Genomic DNA, 22,153 nt, shown 5'->3' with positions numbered 1-22,153 from the left:
TTTGAACATTTTCTACTACTAGCATTATTTGTTTCGGGCTTGGTTAAAGGAGAACACAATTCCTTTTTTTAAATGATAATTTTCCAGGACATTTTCCATTTTCTCTCATTTTTCATGTGTTTTCCAGGACTGGTAAATTAGTCATCAATTAGTCAATCAAAGACATGTGGGAACCCTGATTAAGCATAATATGTTTTTATATGTTTGGTTGACTGTGTTTTACGTTAATAATGAACAGTCAGAACTGATATTTTGTGAACGTGCGAGGTGCCAGCGCAATCACTTGAATTTCTTTCCTCAGCAACTTAATAAAAAAACTTTACTTAATACTCTGTCATTCATAGTCATACAGATAATAGCAGGACATCATTCGAAATGGAAAAATGTCTTTTTATTTGTGTAAATTCACCCCTTTGAAAAATATAGAAAACGACAGAATGTGCTGCTTTCATCTTCTTGAACATCTTTCTGGCGTATGCCACAAACCTGAACCATAACACAGCTGATGCCTACTTTTAACAGTCTACATTAAGATTATTTAATACATTATATTACATATACATATTATATTACGTATACATAGTTACTTTGGAATAAATCACAGCATGTTTTATGATATAAAATGTGACTTACAGTCAAGAAAATATGGGATACTATAGCAAATTTTTTTGCGGACCCCTTGGCACTTTGAGAACAGCATGCAGAAGATAGCCCTGTCTAGGCTCTGCATCTGCATCAAACAATGAACGAATGAATGATACACAGAGTAGCACTGTTTTCAGCAGTATGAATTTAATCTGTCTGCATCAGTTATTAGTAATGATGATTATGCTGGTATCACAATATGTTTCATGTTTTCCCCCAAATTTTATTATTGTTATTGTTTTTTATTACAGAGCTGCAAAACTTCTTGAAAACTCACAAAACAAATATGAAAAAGAAAACAGAATATATTTTTGAAGGCAACAAAGACAATGAAACACAACTCAAGGCTATTTACACAGAACTGTTCATCACAGAGGGAGATATGAAAGATGTCAATCATGAACATGAGATTCTGAAGATTGATGATTCTTTCGAGAACAAAAAATCACATGACAAACCAATCAAATGTAATGATATATTTACTGAACTGAGGAAAAACAATGAGAAAAAGACTGTGCTGACCAAGGGAGTTGCTGGCATTGGAAAAACTGTCTCTGTGCACAAGTTCATCCTGGACTGGGCGGAAGGAAACACCAATCAGGATATACACTGTGTGTTCCTGCTCCCATTCAGAGAGATGAACTTAATGACAAATGAAGATTTCAGTCTCCACGAACTTATGCTAGAATTTTATCCTGAACTGAAGGACCTGGAGAAATCAAAGCTATATGAGGAATATAAGCTTGTGTTTATATTTGATGGACTTGATGAGAGTCGCCTGCCTCTGAATTTTAAAGGTAGGTCTCTAAACACTATTGAGAAAAAAGCATCTGTAGATGTGCTGTTTACAAGTCTGGTCAAAGGGGATCTACTTCCATCAGCTCTTGTGTGGGTGACATCACGACCAGCAGCAGCCAATCAGATCTCTCCTCGCTATGTAGGTTTGTTCACAGAGGTGCGAGGATTCACTGACCAACAGAAGGAGGAGTACTTCAGAAAGAGAATCACAGATGAGACTCAGGCCTCCAGAATCATCTCACACATTAAGACGTCTCGTAGTCTCTACATCATGTGCCACATTCCTGTGTTCTGCTGGATCACGGCCACAGTACTTCAGGGTATTCTCATTGAGAACAATGCAGAGAAAATCAGCACAACACTTACTGAAATGTACATTCACTTCCTGCTGATACAGATGAACATGAAGAACCAGAAATATGATGAACAAGAAGAAAGTGAACGTACAAAGCACTTACAATTAAATAGAGAGATGATTTTAAAACTAGCCAAACTAGCATTTGAACAGCTGAAGCAGGAAAACATTGTGTTCTATGAAGAAAATCTGAAAGCATGTGATATTGATGTGAGTAAAGAAACTGAGTTCACAGGAATGATCGCTGAGATCTTTAAGAAGGAAGTTGGACTTTATAAGACAAAAGTCTTTTGCTTTGTGCATCTGAGTGTTCAAGAGTTTCTCGCTGCAGTGCATGTGTTCATCTGCTACCTGAACAAAAACATGCAGGAGCTTCAGTTTTTCTTTTATACGCCCAAGGAAAAAATCACATTGCAGGAGCTACTACAGAAGGCTGTTGATAAAGCCATAAAGAGTCAGAGAGGACATCTGGACCTGTTCCTGCGCTTTCTGATGGGCATTTCACTGAAATCCAGTCAAAACCTGCTCACAGGCCTGATAACACACACTGAAGACACCACAGAGAGCATCACAAAAACAACTGAATACATTAAACAAGAACAAAATAAGTATGGTATCTCAGATGAAGCTTTAGTCAACTTGTTTTACTGCTTACTTGAGCTCAAAGATCGTTCATTATATGAGGAAATACAGGGTTACCTCAGTTTAGATGAACATGCAGGAAGAAATCTGTCATCTTCAATGTGCACAGTGCTGACCTATGTACTTCTCACGTCAGAGAAGGTGCTGGATGAGTTCAGCCCAAAGAGGTTCACGTCACCTTCAAACTACAAGAGACTCATCCCAGCTGTGAGATGCTGCAGAAAAGCACTGTGAGTAATTTCACTGACTGATGTTTAATTAAATGTTTTGTTCTACATCACTAAACAATTGAATGTAAACATATTGTGTGAAATATTGTTTTGTGAAGCTGATTTATGATGAACTGAAGAGTTCACACTGTTGACTGAACATACTGAAGTTTGACATTCACATTTACTGGATCACTATGTTCAAATACAGCGCCCTCCACTAATATTGGCACCCTTGGTAAATATGAGCAAAGATGGCTATGAAAATAAATCTGCTTTTTTTATCTTTTTGATCTTACATTAAAAACACAAAATGCTAACCTTTCATTGACGTAAAACAATTAAAAGTGAGGGGAAACTTACGTTATGAAATAAATGTTTTTCTCCAATGCATGGTGGGCACAATTATTGGCACCCTTAGAAATTATAATGAATAAAATATCTCTGAAGTATATTCCCATTCATATTTGCATTTATTTAGCACACTAGAATGACTAGAGTATAATATTGTCCAGCTGTGACTTCCTGTTTCACAGGATTATAAATATGAGGAGCACAAAGGCCAAATTCCCTTAATCATCTATCACAAGGAATAAAACCAAATAATGTAGTTCTGATGTGCAGAACAAGATTGTTGAGCTTCACAAAATAGAAAGTGGCTGTAAGAAAAGAGCTAAAGCATTGAAAAGTCCCATTTCCATCATTAGGACAATAATTAAGAATTCCAGTCAACTAAAGATGTTACAAATATGCCTGAAAAAGTGTGTTTCTATATCGTCCTGATGCATGGTGAGGAGAAGAGTTTAAGTGTCCGAAGACTCTCCAAGGATCACAGCAGGAGAATTGCAGAGATTGGTTGAGTCTTGGGTCAAACGACTAAAAAAAAAAATTTCAAACATCCCCTACATCACTACTTGTTGTTTAGGAGGGTTTTAAGAAAAATCCTTCTTGCTCATTCAAACACAAACTCCAGCATATTCAGTTGTCAGACTCGACTTGAACTTCAAATGGGACTGGCTTCTGTGGTCAGATGAAACTAAAAAAAAGAGCTTTCTGGCAGCAAACCCACCAAATGGGTTTGGTACAAAAAGTACCCCATGTCCACGGTTAAATATACTGCTGGATCTTTAATGTTTTGGGCTTATTTTTCTGCGTTGGACGTCTTGTTCAGATACATGGCATCATGGATTCTAGCAAATACCAACAGATAAAAAATCTAAATCTGACAGCATCTGTTAGAAGTTCTATAATGAGCTGTGGTTGGATCTTCCATCAGGACAGTGATCCAAATCAAACATCAAAATCAACACAAAATGTGTCAGTGAGCATAAAATGAGGCTGCTGCCATGGCTGTCTCAGTTCCCTGACCTGAACCCTATAGAAAATGCATAAGGTGCACTGAAAAGAAGAAGCACCAGCATGGAGCTGGGAAACTGAAGGATCTGAAGAGTTTCTGTATGAAGGAACGGTCTCTGATCTCTTGTCAGGTGTTCTCCAAACTCATCAGGCATTAAAGGAGAAAACTCTTTTATCTTGAATAAAGGACGTTGCAATAATTGGGTGCCAATAATTGTGGTCAACATGAACTAGGGAAAAACATTTATGTCATAGTGAGATTTTCCCCCTGCTTTCCAATGTTTTACTTCAATGATAGGTTAGAATTTTGTGAATTTTTTGAATGAAAGATTAAAAGGATAAACAATGCAGATTTATTTTCACAGCCACCTTTGCTCATATTTACAAAGGGTGCCAATATTAGTGGAGGGCACTGTATGTGTATAAATTGGTGTCTCATAACTATAGCTAGCAGATATTTCCCCTGTCTGTATTGTAGTGTGATTGTATCAGTGGCATTTTCTCCAAGATCACAAGGTAGGTAAAGCCTACTCAAAAAACCTGAAAACAGTCAGGGTTCCCAGGGTTCCCAACCATCCTGAATAACCTGGAATTTTGTAATGTAGTTTTCCAGTTATGAGATTGAAATAATACCTAAACTTCCTTAATGACTTCTTTCAACAGTACAAAAAACTTTTTCATGGTAATTTAAAAATGTTCCCTTCCTTATGGATTTAATTATTACAGTACCTTTATTTTCACTTCATCAGTAAAATCCTCAGCTCTGAGAATCATATTATTCTTGATTCTTGCCTCATTTCAATAGGACTCAGTGTGTTGATAACTTGACAGCTGCTGTGACTGGATCATTGAATCAGTGAGTTGAACTGGATCAGTTTGATTCACAAACAATTTGCTGCAGTGTTGAGCACAAATGCACAGATGAGTTATGAGCTTGACCTTCAGGAGTTGACCCTGAGACATTGTTCAGGCTTTGGAGTTGTTGTGACATTTGTGGTCCCCTTCAGTCGTTTACTACGACGTTACATATGGGAACTCGCCTGAGAGACCAATCATCTCTGAGCCTTATTCAAAAGGCCAATGAACATTGGCGAGTGGTATTTGCATGCTGAGCCACTCCCCCCGTACATACGGGTATATAAGATGGCGGCATGCAACCACTCATTCAGGTTTTCGCTTCGGAGCCTTCGTCCTAAGCCTGGATATAAAAAAAAAAAAAGAGTTCCTGTAAAGTTGTACTCTCTCCGCTGGCGTGCTGCCAAAAACTAAAAGAGCTGTTTCTAAAAGAGCTGTTTCTAAAAGAGCGTTTGGCAGCCGCCAGCGAGATCCTGCAGGCTGCTGTTTTAACAGCAAACAAGAAGCCTTTGCATACCAGCGAGCAGCCCCGTTTGAGTGCACAGTTGTGCCGCGGTTCCTCCCTGGGCAAACCGGGATCTAAAAGAGTAAATTTCTCACGGCTGTGGAAAACATTTTCCCGGTATGTCTCTCCGGCCGTGTGCTTCCGGATGTGGTAGTTTCCTCACCTCGCTGGACGGACATGATCACTGCCTCACGTGCTTGGGCCGAGAGCATGCTGAGGCAGCGTTCACGGATGGTTCATGCGTTCATTGGCCATGGCCACGTTGAAGTCCCGCCGCTCGTTCGCGAGTAGGCTCCCCTCGTCGTCTTCCCGGGGCAAGTTGTTGAGCTCGCTTTCTCGACGCTCCCATCTCCCAGGGCGGCCTATTCGGCGACACCGTCGAGGACTTTGCCGCAACAGTGCCACCACATCCTCGGGGCCTCAACCTCCGCCTGCCTGTCGCCGAGGGCGCCCCCCTGCGGCCCCTAAAACACCAGCTCCGTCCCCTGCCGAGGCACACGATGCTAGATTGGCAGCTCGACATCGAGCTGGCCGCGGGAGTGCGGTACCGCCCGCGTCTCAGGGACCGGCCAGAAACACCCGCAGAAGAGCTGCGAAGCGTCCCTGACGCTGGCAACCCAGAGGTGGAGGAGATTGCTCTTTGGGGGACGACAACACCTACGTCTCCACTCCCGGTGGAGGGCCAGGAGCCGCTGTGTGCTCAAATGCTGCCGTCGGCCTATGGGTCGACGGTACCCACAATTTCACAGAAAGAGTCAATTTCCTCACCTCTGGGGTTCCGACCCCGAGTTCCCTTCTCGAGCGACGCCTTGCCTCCTCGGATCCGGACTCGGAGGTCGATATCTCCAGTGCGGGAACCAGGGAAGAAGGTAAGCGCTGCCCAGTGCAGTCAGACTTTTCTCCAGCACGTTTTTCCTTCTGGGATCAGTCCCCTTCCCCTCCCCCCCCCAGGCTGCCCCACCGCAGTCACGTCGGTCAACGCTCCCTTGACTCCCTGGCGACCAGGCTGGGAGCCTGGCTTCAGCTTCCCAGCCCCTCGCGGTGGTTGATTCGGACGGTACGTCTCGGCTATGTGATTCAGTTCGCCAGGCGTCCGCCCAGGCACAGAGGCGTCCTATCCACTACTGTCCACTCGGACACACATGCCGCTGTTCTGCGTGCGGAGGTTGCAGTCCTACTGGCGAAGGATGCAATCGAGCCTGTCCCTCCAGGTGAGATGAAGTCAGGGTTCTACAGTCCCTACTTCATCATGCCCAAAAAGAGCGGTGGGCTAAGACCCATCCTGGATCTTCGAGCTCTGAATCAGTTCCTTCTCAGGCTGCCGTTCAAGATGTTCATGACGAAGCGCATGCTAACATGCATTCGTCGCCAGGATTGGTTTGCAGCCATCGACCTAAAGGACGCGTACTTTCACGTCTCGATTCTACCTCGACACAGACCCTTCCTGGAGTTTGCTTTCGAGGGTCGAGCGTATCAGTACAAAGTGCTTCCATTTGGCCTGTTCCTCTCTCCCTGTGTCTTCACGAAAGTCATGGAAGCTGCCTTATCCCCCCTCTGGCAGGATAGTCCAGCTGATTTGGAGCCATTTCGGCAAGGCCCAGATAGATCTGTTTGCCTCCCCCGAATCCTCCCACTGCCAGCTGTTTTACTCCCTCAGCAGGGATGCGCTGGCACACATCTGGCCTCCGGGGCCCAAGTACGCCTTTCCCCCAGTGAGCCTCCTTGCACAGACTCTGTGCAAGATCAGGGAGGACGAGGAGCAGGTTCTGCTGGTTGTGCCATACTGGCCCACCCGGACCTGGTTTCCAGACCTCATTTCCCTCGCGGCAGCCCCTCCCTGGAAGATCCCCTTGAGGAAAGACCTTCTTTCTCAGGGGATGGGCACAATTTGGCACCCGCGCCCCGACCTATGGAACCTGCACATCTGGCTTCTGGACGGGACGCGTCAGACCTCTCCGGCCTTTCACAGGCTGTGATAGAGACTAGCACTCAGTCTAGAGCTCCCTCTACAAGGCAGGCCTATGCACTGAGGTGGGGTCTGTTCGTCGACTGGTGCTCCTCTCACGGAGAGGACCCGCAGAGATGTCCGATTGCAGTAGTGCTTTCCTTCCTGCAGGAGAAGTTGGAGCGCAGGCTGTCCCCTTCGACTCTCAAAGTGTACGTTGCTGCCATCGCAGCGTATCACGATGCAGTGGATGGAGCATCCCTTGGTAAGCACCAACTGATCGTGAGGTTCCTTAGAGGTGCGAGAAGGGTTAATCCCCCAGACTGCACCTCGTACCCTCTTGGGATCACTCCATCGCCCACCAAGGTCTACGGGAGGCCCCATTTGAGCCACTTGCGTCAGTAGAGCTAAAACATCTGTCACTTAAGACAGCGCTCCTGACCGCGCTGGCCTCCATCAAGAGGGTAGGGGACCTACAAGCCTTCTCTGTCGACGAAACGTGCCTGGAATTTGGGCCCGGCGATTCTCACGTCATCCTGAGACCCCGGCCCGGGTATGTGCCCAAGGTTCCCACCACGCCTTTCTGCGATCAGGTGGTGAACCTGCAAGCTCTGCCCCTGGAGGAGGCAGACCCGGCCTCTGCGCTGCTGTGTCCAGTTTGCGCCCTGCGTATATACGTGGACCGCACTCTGCACTTCAGACACACCGAGCAGCTCTTTGTCTGCTTTGGAGGTCAGCAGAAAGGGAATGCTGTCTCCAAACAGAGGTTGGCCCATTGGGTGGTAGATGCCATCTCCCTGTCATACCAAAACCAGGGAGAGCCATGCCCCTTAGGTGTTCATGCCCACTCCACAAGGAGTGTTGCCTCAACCTATGCGTTGGCTCATGGCGTCTCACTAGCAGATATCTGTAGAGTTGCGGGCTGTGCAACACCTAATACCTTCACTAGGTTCTACAACCTTCGCGTCGAGGCCGTGTCCTCCCATGTCTTAACATAGACATCAGGTGAACGGGAGACCGGCTGGTGTCGGCTTGCTGCGCTACTCCTATGGGATCCGTGCGCTATATCCCTCAGTTGTTCCCCCCGGTGAACCTTGGGTCCTCCATGCCCTGCAGTCAGGCCTAGCTGCGGAGTAGTGCCTAACTGTGCTCCGGCTGGGTCTCCTTCGCCCAGCAGGTTGTGGCAACATGTCTCAGTATTTTTCCACGGTCAGCCAGAAGGCCGCTGTTTCCCTCATATATCTCTAAAAGCTATAGATATATTGAATTACTTTCATTCCACATGTAGAGATCTCATGTGCTCCACCCCCCCAACTCCTGCTTCAGTAACAACTGGCATCCCTGTGGGGCCCCTCTATCGGCCCTCAGGGTGTTGGGAAGGTTACGTTCATATCCGTCTGCTGACACGTCTGCCTGTCAGCACGTGGGTCTGTGCGTAACGCGGCGTCAGGGTCGTGGCCTGTTCCATGGGTCTGTTCCCTGCCACGACCCTACATCGCGCTGACGCCGGGCTGCGGCTCGGCTCCTCAGCGAAAACCTGAATGAGTGGTTGCATGCCGCCATCTTATATACCCGTATGTACGGGGGAGTGGCTCAGCATGCAAATACCACTCGCCAATGTTCATTGGCCTTTTGAATAAGGCTCAGAGATGATTGGTCTCTCGTTCGAGTTCTCATATGTAACGTCTCCGTTCCCTCCTTCAGGGAACAAGGGTTACCTACGTAACCTAGACGTTTATTTAAGTTACTAACGACATTTTATTGAATAAAGTGGTAACATTTTATAAAAAAATATACAGTAAAAAAGCATTTACAAATTATTTGCAAACTGTAGTTATTCAATAGTTCATAACCTGTTAATATTTTAATAGACTATATACAAACAGTGAGGTCTTCATTCATTGTCACTGTAATTAACAAATTCGTATTGGTTAATTTTTATAATTTAATTTATTGTTTTATTGTTTTGGTCATTAATTGCATTAGTATTAAGAGTTTCTTAAAGGGGTCATCAGATGCCCATTTTCCACAAGTTGATATGATTCTTTAGGGTCTTAATAAAAGGTCTCTAATATACTTTGATTAAAAATTCTCAATGGTTTTGTAAAACAACACCCTTTTTACCTTGCCAAAATGAGCTCAGTAAAAATCATCTCATTCTAAGGGGTTGTTCCTTTAAATGCAAATGAGCTCTGCTCACCCCGCCCCTCTCTTCTCTCTGCGGAAGGATATTGTTTACTTTAGCCGCATGTAGCCGCTAAACTTCCTAACTACCACGTTATAAGGAAAGGCGATCGCAAAGATTCATAAAAAAACCCTTATACTCACTTCTGCTGTAAGTGAAGCTGGATCACGAATGATTCGCACGAACATAGACGGATATATGTAGATCGGGAGGTGCATTCCCTTCACAAACAAACGTAATCTACTGCATCTTCAGTGGCTCAGATGTCGGGAGTAAATGACGACCACTATGTTCATTATTACATCCAGCAACACAACACCTCAATCAGTCAATCAGAGATATTCTTGTGTAACTTACATCCCTGCTCCAGCATCGAAACAAAGAGGGCGGACTGTGACGGCTGATTCAAGGTAAATCGCTCATGTCAATCAACTATGGTGGGAGCGGCCTCTGCGGGTGTGATGCAACAATGATAGGCATCTGAGAATGGCTCGATTTGAAAAAGGGAATATTATTTTTACAGATTAATTAAAAACCGCTGCATGGATTTTTATCATTATAGGGTAGATTTGTACATACACTGCCAACACACATTAATGTTCAAACAGCATGAAAAAGTGAACTTAGCATCTGATCACCCCTTTAAAATGTACAAATACATTAAGCTTTTGCCCACAGTTAAACATAACTATTTTAAAAAAAGTAAATGCTGTCAATATGAGATGCATACAAATACTTAGGGCGGCCGTACACGGTGCGAATTCGGACAGTCGGAAGACCGTATGGCCACGCACACGTCACGAGTGACTTTGTTTACGGATGCAGTGGTACACGGCACGATTTTAAAACCTGCCAATTTCCGAGGCAATCACATTCACGAAGTTCCGCGCCAAAAACATGGACTCCGAGGAAGAGATCCTTTTCTTTGTGGCAGCAATGGCTTGCGAAAAAACAAAAACAAAAGAAAATGAAGGGAATGGCAAAGAGTTTGGCTGAAGGGCAGAGAACAACATGGACTTTCTTTTCTTCAAAAACAGCTTTAGGTAAGTGTGCATTCTTTTAACCGTCGTCGTGGAAGATATTGTAAATTACACAATCATAGCGTGTCATGCAAGTTTCTGCAATTTGTGACGTTGTTTTTATACATGTTAAAATGCTGGATAGTTTAGGTATTATTGTATACTTACTGTAACTTACATGTTGTATTGTTGTGGAAGAACAGTAATGCAGAATCATAAAACTGCCTTCAGGACTTTTGCTATATGTGACCCTGTCTGTGAAAACCCAGCTAGTCATTTTTTTGTGATTGACTTTTTTAATCATTCTACAAAATGTAAAGAACATTCTGTGAAAATATAACATTGATATGTTTAATATTGACTGAGTAAAAGACTATGTCAAAGATTTTAATTATTGTAAAATTAACAAGTAAAATGAATTTTTAATGCATGTTTTCTCAAAATTTGATTTTCCAACTTTAGCCTGGTTTCCACAAGCAGGGTCACACATGCTAAAATAAAAGAAATGACATTTTGTGTAATTGATGAATTTATTGTCCAGATAAATGACATGACGGGCTTCAGGGAGATGTTACGGGTGAATGTAGATGATTTCTATGAGTTACTGTCCATCGTTGAGCCATGGTATCACCAAAACGAACACAGTCATGAGGAAGAGCATCAGTGCCAAAGAAAGACTATCCATGACATTATGGTTTCTGGCCACAGGTAAGTTGTGGGTGTGAGAGACATTAATTTTAAAGTTCTTAATTAATTAAATCTTTAAAAAATCAAATAATTAAAGTTCTTTCTCATCGTGTAAATTAAATTTGCTTTATAAATGAATTACCAATGCTTTGCTCATATAAAGAGAAATGTTTTTAACTTGCATTTATTTGTTGTAGGCGAGTCTTTTAAGTTACTTGGGTTTCAGTTTCGCTTGGGAAGCACAACCATTGGCAAAATTGTGGAAGAAACGTGAAGTTCTACATAATGTTATGAAGGATGATTATTTGAAGGTTTGCAATTATATACAAAAAACACTATTCATAATATAACACTACACTTACGTATGACCAGATTAACTGTAGTTAACAATATTACTTAACATGAACTAAGAATGAAAAATACTTTAACATAACATTTATTTATTTTTGTAATTGTTCCTTTTAACATTGACTGTTACTTCATGCATTAAGTAGTGTTCACATACCATTACATTAGGTATTTACATTGATGTTACATTTAGCAGGACGTGCTTCTAGGGATCGTAGTGGTTACGCCATTTTCTAGTAGCATTTCAAATGAGCTGTGCATTTTTAATTTTATATTGTCATGTTAACAGACACCAACTTCTGAAGGACAGTGGCGCAAAATTGCTGAACAGTTTTACATAAAGTGGCAATTCCCTCATTGCCTTGGCGCAATAGATGGAAAGCACATATTCATTCAACCACCAGCCAACAGCGGCAGCACATTCTACAATTACAAGTCCCGTTTTTCCATCCTGTTGATGGCTGTAGTGGATGCCAATTACAGATTTATTTACACAAATGTGGGAGTTCAAGGCAGAGTTTCAGATGCAGGTTTATTTGCACAATCTGACTTGCGAGCTGCCTTGGATGACAGAAAATTAAACATTCTTCCTGCTGAGGCTCTACCAAACACCAACATCATCATGCCATACGCTTTCGTTGGAGATGAGGCTTACCCGTTGAGAAATGACCTGCTAAAGCCGTACCCTCACAGACAACTACAGCCTGAGCAACGCATTTTCAACTATAGACTATCCCGTGCAAGACGTGTTGTGGAAAATGCTTTTGGAATTCTTGCAAACCGCCTCAGGGTGTTTCGCACAACCATCTGCCTTAATCCCGACAAAGCAGTGAAAGTCACTTTGGCTGCACTGTGCCTTCACAACTTCTTACATAACAAACAATCAGATGCCAACCTTCCACCTGGCTACACGGACTGGGAGGATGAAAACCATCAGCTTCACGATGGGGCATGGAGACAAGAGAGAACCCTGCAGTCAGTTAACATGGGAGGAGGAAAAAACCCAACAATAGCTGCCAAAGAGCAACGTGACTGTCTTAAAGAATACTTTGTCTCCCCAGATGGCTGTGTACCATGGCAAGATCAGTTTGTGTAATGTTTGTAAACTAAAAAAACACTTCACTGTCAATGTTTTCTGTAATCTCATTTTTATTATTAGCAGCATGTTCTATAAAACATGTAACATTAATGTGTTAAATGTTAATACATCAAATTTGAAGTAGTGAAACAAAAATATATGAAAGATGACAAATTGCAATAATTCAAACATACAGAACTCAAAGTAAATAAAATTACAACAATCAAAACTTAAACATTCTGTTTCATTCTGTGTTGCTCACAGCGTTTTTGAACAGCCTCTAGCCAAACTACTGGCAGAAAATTTATAAAATTACAGATCTTGTAGCTGATTGAATCCTGTATCATCAACTTCATGCCTTAATGTGTAATTTGGCTGTAATATCAAGGAGTGTGAGGGTGGAGCAGATGCTGTGGATGGTGGATTAGGAATGTGTGTAGGGTGGGAATTATAGTAACTGCCAGACATAGGGAAGGCTGGATGAGTTGGCATAGGATGGTCAGAAATTTCACTTTCTTGAGCATCATAAATCTGAGACATTATAGTTCATTATAATATTATAAGTTCCTCCCCAATCTGTTTCCCGAAGGAATACTCCCCTTTTTCCTCTTTATTAGCAATTCTGTCTGCAACCTTATTGAGTATTGCTATTTTTTGTTGCTCAATGTTATCATTTTTCTGAAACTTGTACTTGACACTACGTGATGGCTTTCCAGAGGCAGGTAGTTTCTCTTCACAAGGTGTGTCACATGAACTTTGCTCTAAACTCAGTGACGGATCAGTGTCATTTTCCATATCACTGCATGCTCCTCCTTGAACACATGGTGTCGTCTTCAAGCTGTAAAAGATGCAATAATTAAAATGTAAACCAGGACAATGCCTTCACGGTTCCCACTATCTTCTTAATTTGTCCTGTTCTGTATTCCTGTTACCTTTACAAACTGTATCTCTATCCCTTGCTCTTTACTTTTCCCTCCCATTTTTCTCTCTCCCTAGTAATCTACTTACTTCCAAACTACTTTGATTTGATCTCTGCATAACAAAGGGCTTCAGAAACTGCAAATGTTGTAATATCCACTTCTGCCTTGCTGTTGGCTGTTTATAGCCACTACCACTTGCTTTTTCCTTTATTAGTTTTCCAAACTGTGTCCTGAGCATGGCCATTCTTGTTTGGACATCGTTTACTGTATAAACATTACCAGAAAAAAAAAAAAAACGGTAAAATGTTAAATCATGCAGTGTGTCTCTGTATATTTAGGGTGATCAGATTGTTTGCCCATGAAATCTGAGAGAAAGGCTGTGTATAATATACTGTGTATGTACTGTTAAATTCAACTGCTCTCTGTCTATCTCATAACTGCATATAAAAAATATGAGCCGTGACTCTTTGCTACACATGCAGGAACCGTCTGATCACCCTTGCGTGTGTACACTGGTTGCAAACTTGACAAAACTTCACCTCTACAGCAGTGCTAACAAGCATATGCATTAAAGACATTGGAACTGCAATGCTACAGCACTGTACAGTATTGTAATGTATGTTTTAACGTAGTATTATGCACATCGAGGGGGCTAGTTGGCCACCACTATAGCTAGCAATAGCTGTAGCAAACAATAGGTGACAGCTCACCTGATAAATGTAGCTCTTGGGCGACCCGCTGTAAAATGTCATCTCGGACGACCCTGTCATGATAAATGCTGCTCGATATGTCATACAGCACTCGCTGTTCTTGCCAGAGTTCAGCGAGTTTGTCCTCTTTCTCGACAGTCCAAATTCTCTGTGGCGCTGCCATGTTCATCTTTCTTGTTCTGTGGTTTTCTTTTCTTAGCTTCTGATTGGTCATTTCCAGTTTGCTCAACAAATCGGCTCGTTCAACAGCACACACGTCACGCTTTCAATCTGACAGCTCCCGAAGTTTTTTGACATGTTTAAAAATGATCGTGAGGTCTGGAAGTGCTCGTAAGGCACTCTGCTCATCTCGTAATTTCTCACACACCATCTGAGCCCCGACCATACGAGAAGAGATGATTCCCTCCGATAACCAAAAAAATCGCATGCGAGCTCATACGACCTCAAAAATCACACCGTGTACACCCACCTTTATTAGATCAAATTGTTAAAATACATCAGTTAGGATTAGGAGTAGGTTTAGAGTTAGGCTTAGTGGCAAATGTATATACAGTATAATTTATACAGTATACTATGGAAGGTCCCTATAAAACATGGAAGCCCAATGTATGTATGTGTGTTTAATGTATTTGTAAACATTTTAAGGATCACTGAATTTTAGTGCAAATAATGTCCAATAAAGGTTGGTTTAATTTATGACATTTTCAGATTTTCTGTGACCAAATCTAAAGTGGGAACAATCTGCAGTTAATAAGTTGTCAACAAAGTATTATCTAGCTCTTTACATATGAGGTAATTAAACACGTTAATTACAGTGACAATAAATTAACTCACTTTTTGTATATAGTCTCCTAATGTATTAACTACAGTTTCTAAACTACTAATAAACTATAATATTTTTTAAATGATATAGAAGTGCTTTGGTATTGTGTTCGTATTATAAAGTTTTATTCAGTACAAACATGCACTTCAGATTATAAACTATATAACCTATCTGATAAATTCACATTAATGTGGCTTTTTGTTTTGTTCTCTCCACAGGCTGTGTGGGTGTGATCTCACTGCTCAGGCCTGGGAAAGTTTGTCTTTAGCTCTACAGTCTTCAAAAACTGTCCTGAGAGAGCTGGATCTGAGTAACAATGACCTGCAGGATTCTGGAGTGATGCTTCTTTCTGAAGGACTGAAGAGTCCAAACTCTAAGCTGGAGATATTGAGGTTTAAGTTTTATAATACTTGATTATTTATTATTTATTTGTTAAAAAGAATCACACTAGGATTAATTCTGTATTAAGTTACTGTGTTCTTCTTGTTAAGATTGTCCATATGTAATCTCACTGCTCAGTCTTGTGGGAGTTTGTCATTAGTTTTACAATCATCAAACTCTGTCCTGAGAGAACTGGACCTGAGTAACAATGACCTGCAGGATTCTGGAGTGATGCTTCTTTCTGAAGGACTGAAGAGTCCAAACTCTAAGCTGGAGATATTAAGGTTTAAGTTTAAAAATACTTGATTATTTATTATTTATTTGTTAAAAAAGAATCACACTAAGATTAATTCTGTATTAAATTATTGTGTTCTTCTTGTTAAGATTGTCCATATGTAATCTCACTGCTCAGTCTTGTGGGAGTTTGTCATCAGTTTTACAATCATCAAACTCTGTCCTGAGAGAGCTGGATCTGAATAATAATGACCTGCAGGATTCTGGAGGGATGCTTCTTTCTGAAGGACTGAAGAGTCCAAACTCTAAGCTGGAGATAATGAGGTTTAAAGTGCCCCTATTATGCCTTTTCAAATATGATCTTTCATGTAGTGTTTCATGTAGCTGTATGTGAACATAAACTATCTGCAAAGTTGTGAAGCCGACAGTGCACGATAGATAAAGTTATTGTCTATCAAAAAAAAAAAAAAGAGTCGGCTCACATTTGCCTGAACGAGTCATCAGCAATTCAAATCTTTTTCTGTTACGGCCACACATCATGAAGTAACACATTTGCATAATGTCCGCACACATTCTACGTCGCGAACAACTTGCCAGCCCATAAATTTCCATGTGGTTTACGTCACATGGAAATTTACACATACATTATACGGAAGACGCTGTATCCTACGCTGTGAGTAAAATTGTTTTATATTCACTTCCAAAAGATGATGAATCTACAAAGATTGTATTTTCTAGCGATGGTTCAAAATAAGTAGTTGTGTATGTTATGTCGTGTAACAACCCTGCACATACTAACCGGCTAAATCACGCTTCTGTAGTGTTGTTGTTTAGCTGTGGACCCACTATAGTCTGACAATTTGTGACCGATGCAGCTTGACTGCCTGTCTGTCTCATTAGTTGGAGTAATGATAGAGGATGGCGCACGAAGTGGCTTTCACACCGAATGCGGAAAGCGCTGTGCTATGAAACCCATTAGTTTTAATTGCTTCCGCTGCACGAGGACGGCTTGTTTCTGCCTCAACCAAAGCGGACGCCCAGTGGAGCGCGCACGCCGCAGACAAAGTTCAAATGAGTTGTTCAAATGAACTTTTGCCGCTGCGCTCTGAAGGGCTGCACTAAACCCAGCGGCCAGCGCAGCACTTTCCATGTTCGGTGTGAAAGCCGCCTTAATGCATTATACGATGTCGAAGTTTACAACATAGCGGTGTGCCCAGTTCGCTTACATAAGCAAATTGCGAGCACTTTCCACGGTAGACTTGTCGATCAGCCACTTCAGTCGTTTCATCATCAGACTCTGGCTGGAATTGTTATGGTAAAATCGATGCCATCTTTTCTATGTATTGACAAGTATCCAGGGCTGTCAGTCAGTTATGGCAATGGGCGTTTCATTTTCCGACACACTGTATGCGGTAGACCAATCATAAAGGACTGCACCATCTGACCAATCACAGCAGTGAGGGCTCACGGAAAGGAGGGGTTTAGAGAGACTGATACTTCGAACTGCTTCGCACGAGTCGTTTATGAATCATTTCGAAATGGGCTAAAATTAAATCTATTTTTGGAGAAAACTGAAGTGTTTTTTGACCTTGCATACATGTAAACCTGTTTTGGGAGTCTATTAAAACAATATTAGCAACCTTTAAAATGGCATAATAGGAGCACTTTACGTTTTAAAATACTTCATTATTTTTTACTTATTTACTAAAAAGAATCACACTAAGATTAAGTCTATATTAAATTACTGTGTTCTTCTTGTTAAGATTGTCCACATGTAATCTCACTGCTCAGTCTTGTGGGAGTTTGTCATCAGTTTTACAATCATCAAACTCTGTCCTGAGAGAGCTGGATCTGAATAACAATGACCTGCAGGATCATGGAGTGAAACTTCTTTCTGAAGGACTGAAGAGTCCAAACTGTCAGCTGGAGATACTGAGGTAACTGGTTTTCCATAAAATAATTAACAGAATTCTACTACAAAATGGATGTAACCCTAAAGTGGTCCACATGTAAAATAACAGAAATAACCCAAATGTATTAAATCACATGTGGGCCTTTTTAGGCAAAGATGCAGTGTTCACTGCAATATGTAATCTGAATGTGACCCTAAAGTGGCCCATGTGGTAAATATTGAATATGGCCCAAATAGTGACAACCAAATGTGGGCCACCTTTGGCAAATTGTGGCACAATTGACAAAGGCTAATCAGGTTGCAAACCAAATGTGGTCCACAATCCCCAATTATATATAAAGTGCATCTAGGCCAGTTTGGCAAAGATATGGCAGTGTAAGGACTGGCTAATGTGGGCATGAGCCTGAAGTGGCCCGCATATAAAACAACAAATATTGGCCAGTTAATTAATAACAATTTGGGCCACTTTTGGCAAATATATGGCACAATCAGCATTGTCTAATCAGTGTGTAAGCCTAACTTGTCCCATATTTGACATATATGCCCCATATATCACAAAACATATGAGGGCCGCTTCTGATGTGGACGTACAGTAGCACTTGATACTGGCTGATTTAAATGTATCTTTGAAATTGTAAATATGGCCTACATATTTTAATAGAATTTGGAACTTTTAATAGAACTTTTAGTAGGATGATCTGGATATGAGTCTTAAGAAGGCTACATGACCAGTCATTTATTCTTTGAAACATCCTTTAATGGCAGTATTTTTCTGTACTGTGTAGCATAAAAACAGAAGTGCACTATCATTATAGATCTTTCACATTTACTGTGTAGGTAGAGTCTAAGTGAGAACCATTTGGGTTCAAACTTGTAAAGAACTGTTTTTAAAGTCAGAGACACTTGAATTGCTGCATGTGCAAAACTTGGGTCTGGATGATTTTACCATCTTATTTGAACATAATATGTTGAGTATTTTTGATGCGTAAGGCTTAAAGCTTAGTGTGGCCCAGATAATATATATTTATGCTTTATTTGGTTCATTATTGCTAAAATGTGGCTGTGCAGTGGCCTGCTTGTGGACCACTGCCAAAATGCCACCATTCCATGCAGCATGTGGGCCACATGAGGGGAAGAGCAGGGTTAGAATAAAAATCAACTGTGGTCCACATTATGGACAGTTTTGGTTTATTTGGTTGGCTTACATGCACCAATGCTAAGGCTTACTTGATGCCCAAATCTGGCAAACAGGACTGAACTGCCTAAATGCTATTATTCCATGCAGTATGTGGTCTGGAACAAGGTGTTTGGATCTGGGCCAGAATTAAAATCAGTGTTGCCTAGATTTTTTTTCATGGCTGACACTGGGCCTTCCTTTGGCTTGTGGCCCAAATCTGGCAAACAGGACCAGACTGCCCAAGTGCCATCATTCCACGCAGTATGTGGGCCAGATGAAAATGTCAGGTGTAGGCCTGATCTGGGCCTCAGGAATCTTGCTATTTGTTTTTTTTTATGTTTTTTACAGTTGTCTGTAGATGTGGATTATATTAAGAATAAAAATGATTATACATAAAATGCTGTGCAATCAGTTCGGACATAGCAGAGTGCTCAGTAAATACACAGCTAAACAGATGTGTTTTGAGTCTAGATTTAAATATGGATAATGATTTAGCATATCTGATCTCTTCTGGAAGCTGGTTCCAACTGCTGGTGGCATAATAGCTACAAGCAGATTCCCCTTGTCTGGAGTGATCCCTTGGTATTTCTAACTTGATTCTAATAATCTGAGTGGTCTGTTAGTGAGCATATCTGCCATGTATTTAGGTCCTAAGCCATTTAGTGATTTGTAAATGAGTAATAATACTTTAAAATCAATCCTAAATGTAACTGGAAGCCAGTGTAAGGATCTGAGGATTGGTGTGATATGCTCAGATTTTCTGGTTCTAGTCAGAATTCTGGCAGCAGCATTCTGGATGAGCTGCAGCTGTCTAATAGTCTTCTTGGGAAGGCCAGTGAGGAGACCATTACAATAATCCACCCTGCTGGTGATGAAGGCTCTCCAAGTCTTGACTGGAAACATCTAATTATTGCAGTGTTTTTGAGATTATAGTGTGCTGATTTAGTTATTGCTTTGACATGACTACTAAAACTAAAATCTGACTCCAGAATCACACCAAGATTCTTGATTTGATTTTTAGTTCTTTAACCCCTAGAGTCAAAGTATGCATTCATCTGGAGAACTTCATCTTTGTTTCCAAATGCAGTTATCCTTGTTTAACGGAATAAAGTTATGGCACATTTAGCTGTTAATTTCATCAATGCATTGGCAGAGGGCGTCAATGAAGCTGTAGTCATTTGGCGATAAGGCTAGATAAATCTGGTTGCAAATGGCAAAACTGCTGCATTTTCAAGAATAACTTCTGACAGTACGGCACAAGCTAGGAGCACTATCGAGAGGATGTGTGCAAAACACAGTCTTAAGTCTAAAAGAGGTTTAAGTCTAAAAGGGGGTGGAGTGGGTAGACTAGGGTGTGTAACGAGGGAGAGAAGAAGAAGAGTGGAACAAGTAGACTGAGATGAGCAGAAATACAAAAAAAGAGGAGACCAGAAGCCCTGGTGAAAAAAACAGCATATGCTGGTAGGTATGTTTTGATACTGGGATGCTGGTTAGGTAGGGTTTGATGCTGGTTTAAGCTGGTCCTTTGCTGGTTTATGCTGGTCCTTAGCTGGTTTATGCTGGTCCTTTGCTGGTTCATGCTGGTCCTTGACCAGCAACATGACCAGCAAAAACCAGTAAAGGACCAGCTTAAACCAGCATCAAAACTTACCTAACCAGCATCCCAGCATTAAAACATACCTACCAGCATATGCTGTTTTTTTCACCAGGGAGGATAGGGAGAAGAGACAAGTGGAGAGGAGAACATTGGTGTAGTGGAAAAAGCAAGAGGAGAAACTGTAAGAATACATGGACAGAGAAGAGTTGTAGAGCAAGGTGGAATGATACATAGAAGGTGAAGACAAATTTCTAATGAAATCAAAGTTACCCTAATAGACTACATAAGAAATCATGACCTCTTCTTTTTAGAAGCTAGGGAACAGATCTAAAGTCTTTAGAAGAGTCTTTAAAAGAGTTTGTCAAAACAATTCTATATTTATGAATATTGTGCTATGATTTTTGATTTGTAGTCCTCCTGGGACAACTTCTGTTCTTTACATGTAAATGTCCAAACATTTTTCATAATTGAAGTTTGACAACATTTACAATATAAAACAACAGTTCAATATAAAAAAGAAAAACAACCACACTAATGTGATGTGGACTGTTGTTGTATGTTTTTGTAGGTTGTCTGGCTGTATGGTGACAGAGAAAGGCTGTCAATATGTGTCTTCTGCTCTGATTTCAAACTCCTTACACCTGAGAGAGCTGGATCTGAGTTACAATCACCCAAAGGATTCAGGAGTCAAGCTGCTTACTGAAAAACTGAAGGATCCAAACTGCAAACTGGACAAACTCAAGTATGTCAAGCAGGAGGAGTTTTTGGGTTTTATTGTTTAAACATTTCAGTGTTTCTGTATATCTATGAGTCTAAGAGTTTCTAGAAGATGCAGCAATCTAAAAAAAAAAAATTAAAAATCACTAGTCTGAGAAGTAAAATCTAAAATAAACTGTTTAGACAAAACAAATTAACAAAAAAAAAAAAAAAAAAAAAAAAAAAAAAAAAAAAAACACATTACTTTAACTCCCTAACTGGCCACAAAACAGGATCAGACAATGAAAGTACAACAAAAATGGCAGCAACCTTCCTACAGCTTTCATAAAAGGTAGAAACAAACATTTAAAATGATAATTTGTGGCACACATTAACAACTTGTAAATAAAGAAAAAAGGCCTAACTTTGAATATTACAAGTTACACGTTGATATCACTATTACAGTAAATTAGTTGACATTACCTCAGATTAAATAAAAAAATTGAACTATTGAAATAATTAAAATGTATAAGTTTCAATGTTTAAAATCTGTTAATTTTACAGATTTTTTTACAGGTGTCATTTTTTTTTTATAGTTCAAAAATCACAGTATATTAAATAATATAAAAAAAATCCACATTTTGAATGTTTAGCACAGCATGTTACCTGAGTTTTTTTGCATCTGCTACTTGGACCCTGCTTTCTAAGATATCGGCATCAGGCATAAAAAAAAATCTATATCAGTCGACCACTAAACATAGGACAAATATAATACATAATACATAATGTTATACTTACATTTCTGTAGTCAAAGTTTGTTGAAGGATTCTGCTGGCACTGGTTCTAGTGTTATTGTAACTACCTCCTTCAGCTCGTGTACAAATTTGTTAAACTTGGCCTGTTTTTTTAAAGGAGCCTTGAAATAAATATGAGATCATGGTCTCTGTGAGGACACACTCTATTATTTCCCCATACACATTTTCTAAAAGTAAAAAAAAAATAAATAAATTATGATCAGTGTCAGCTTGAGGTTAACAGCAACAATAATATCAATGTCTTTTTCAATGAACATTTAA

General features: G+C 40.8%; 2 protein-coding genes across 3 annotated transcripts; both read left to right on the top strand.

Moving 5' to 3' along the window:
• Window positions 1-900: 900 nt before the first annotated feature.
• Window positions 901-21,192, top strand: LOC127157345 (NACHT, LRR and PYD domains-containing protein 3-like). Of its 2 annotated transcripts, XM_051100581.1 has the most exons (6): window positions 901-2,670; window positions 15,299-15,472; window positions 15,572-15,745; window positions 15,846-16,019; window positions 17,459-17,632; window positions 20,950-21,192. In XM_051100581.1, exons 1-6 carry the CDS (start codon window positions 932-934, stop codon window positions 21,161-21,163), a joined length of 2,649 nt encoding a protein of 882 aa, XP_050956538.1. In that variant the 5' UTR covers window positions 901-931; the 3' UTR covers window positions 21,164-21,192. The 2 variants fall into 2 exon arrangements, with proteins under 2 accessions (XP_050956538.1, XP_050956539.1); XM_051100582.1 differs by lacking the exon at window positions 15,572-15,745.
• LOC127157347 (uncharacterized) lies at window positions 10,507-12,842 on the top strand. The gene is made up of 3 exons (XM_051100583.1): window positions 10,507-11,222; window positions 11,399-11,512; window positions 11,839-12,842. Exons 2-3 carry the CDS (start codon window positions 11,492-11,494, stop codon window positions 12,643-12,645), a joined length of 828 nt encoding a protein of 275 aa, XP_050956540.1. The 5' UTR covers window positions 10,507-11,222; window positions 11,399-11,491; the 3' UTR covers window positions 12,646-12,842.
• Window positions 21,193-22,153: the final 961 nt, after the last annotated feature.

Source organism: Labeo rohita, unplaced genomic scaffold (assembly GCF_022985175.1).
Source record: "Labeo rohita strain BAU-BD-2019 unplaced genomic scaffold, IGBB_LRoh.1.0 scaffold_1048, whole genome shotgun sequence".
Lineage (NCBI taxonomy): Eukaryota > Metazoa > Chordata > Actinopteri > Cypriniformes > Cyprinidae > Labeo > Labeo rohita.
Note: the sequence above shows the minus strand (reverse complement) of the source record. Positions and strands in the feature narration are given on the sequence as shown.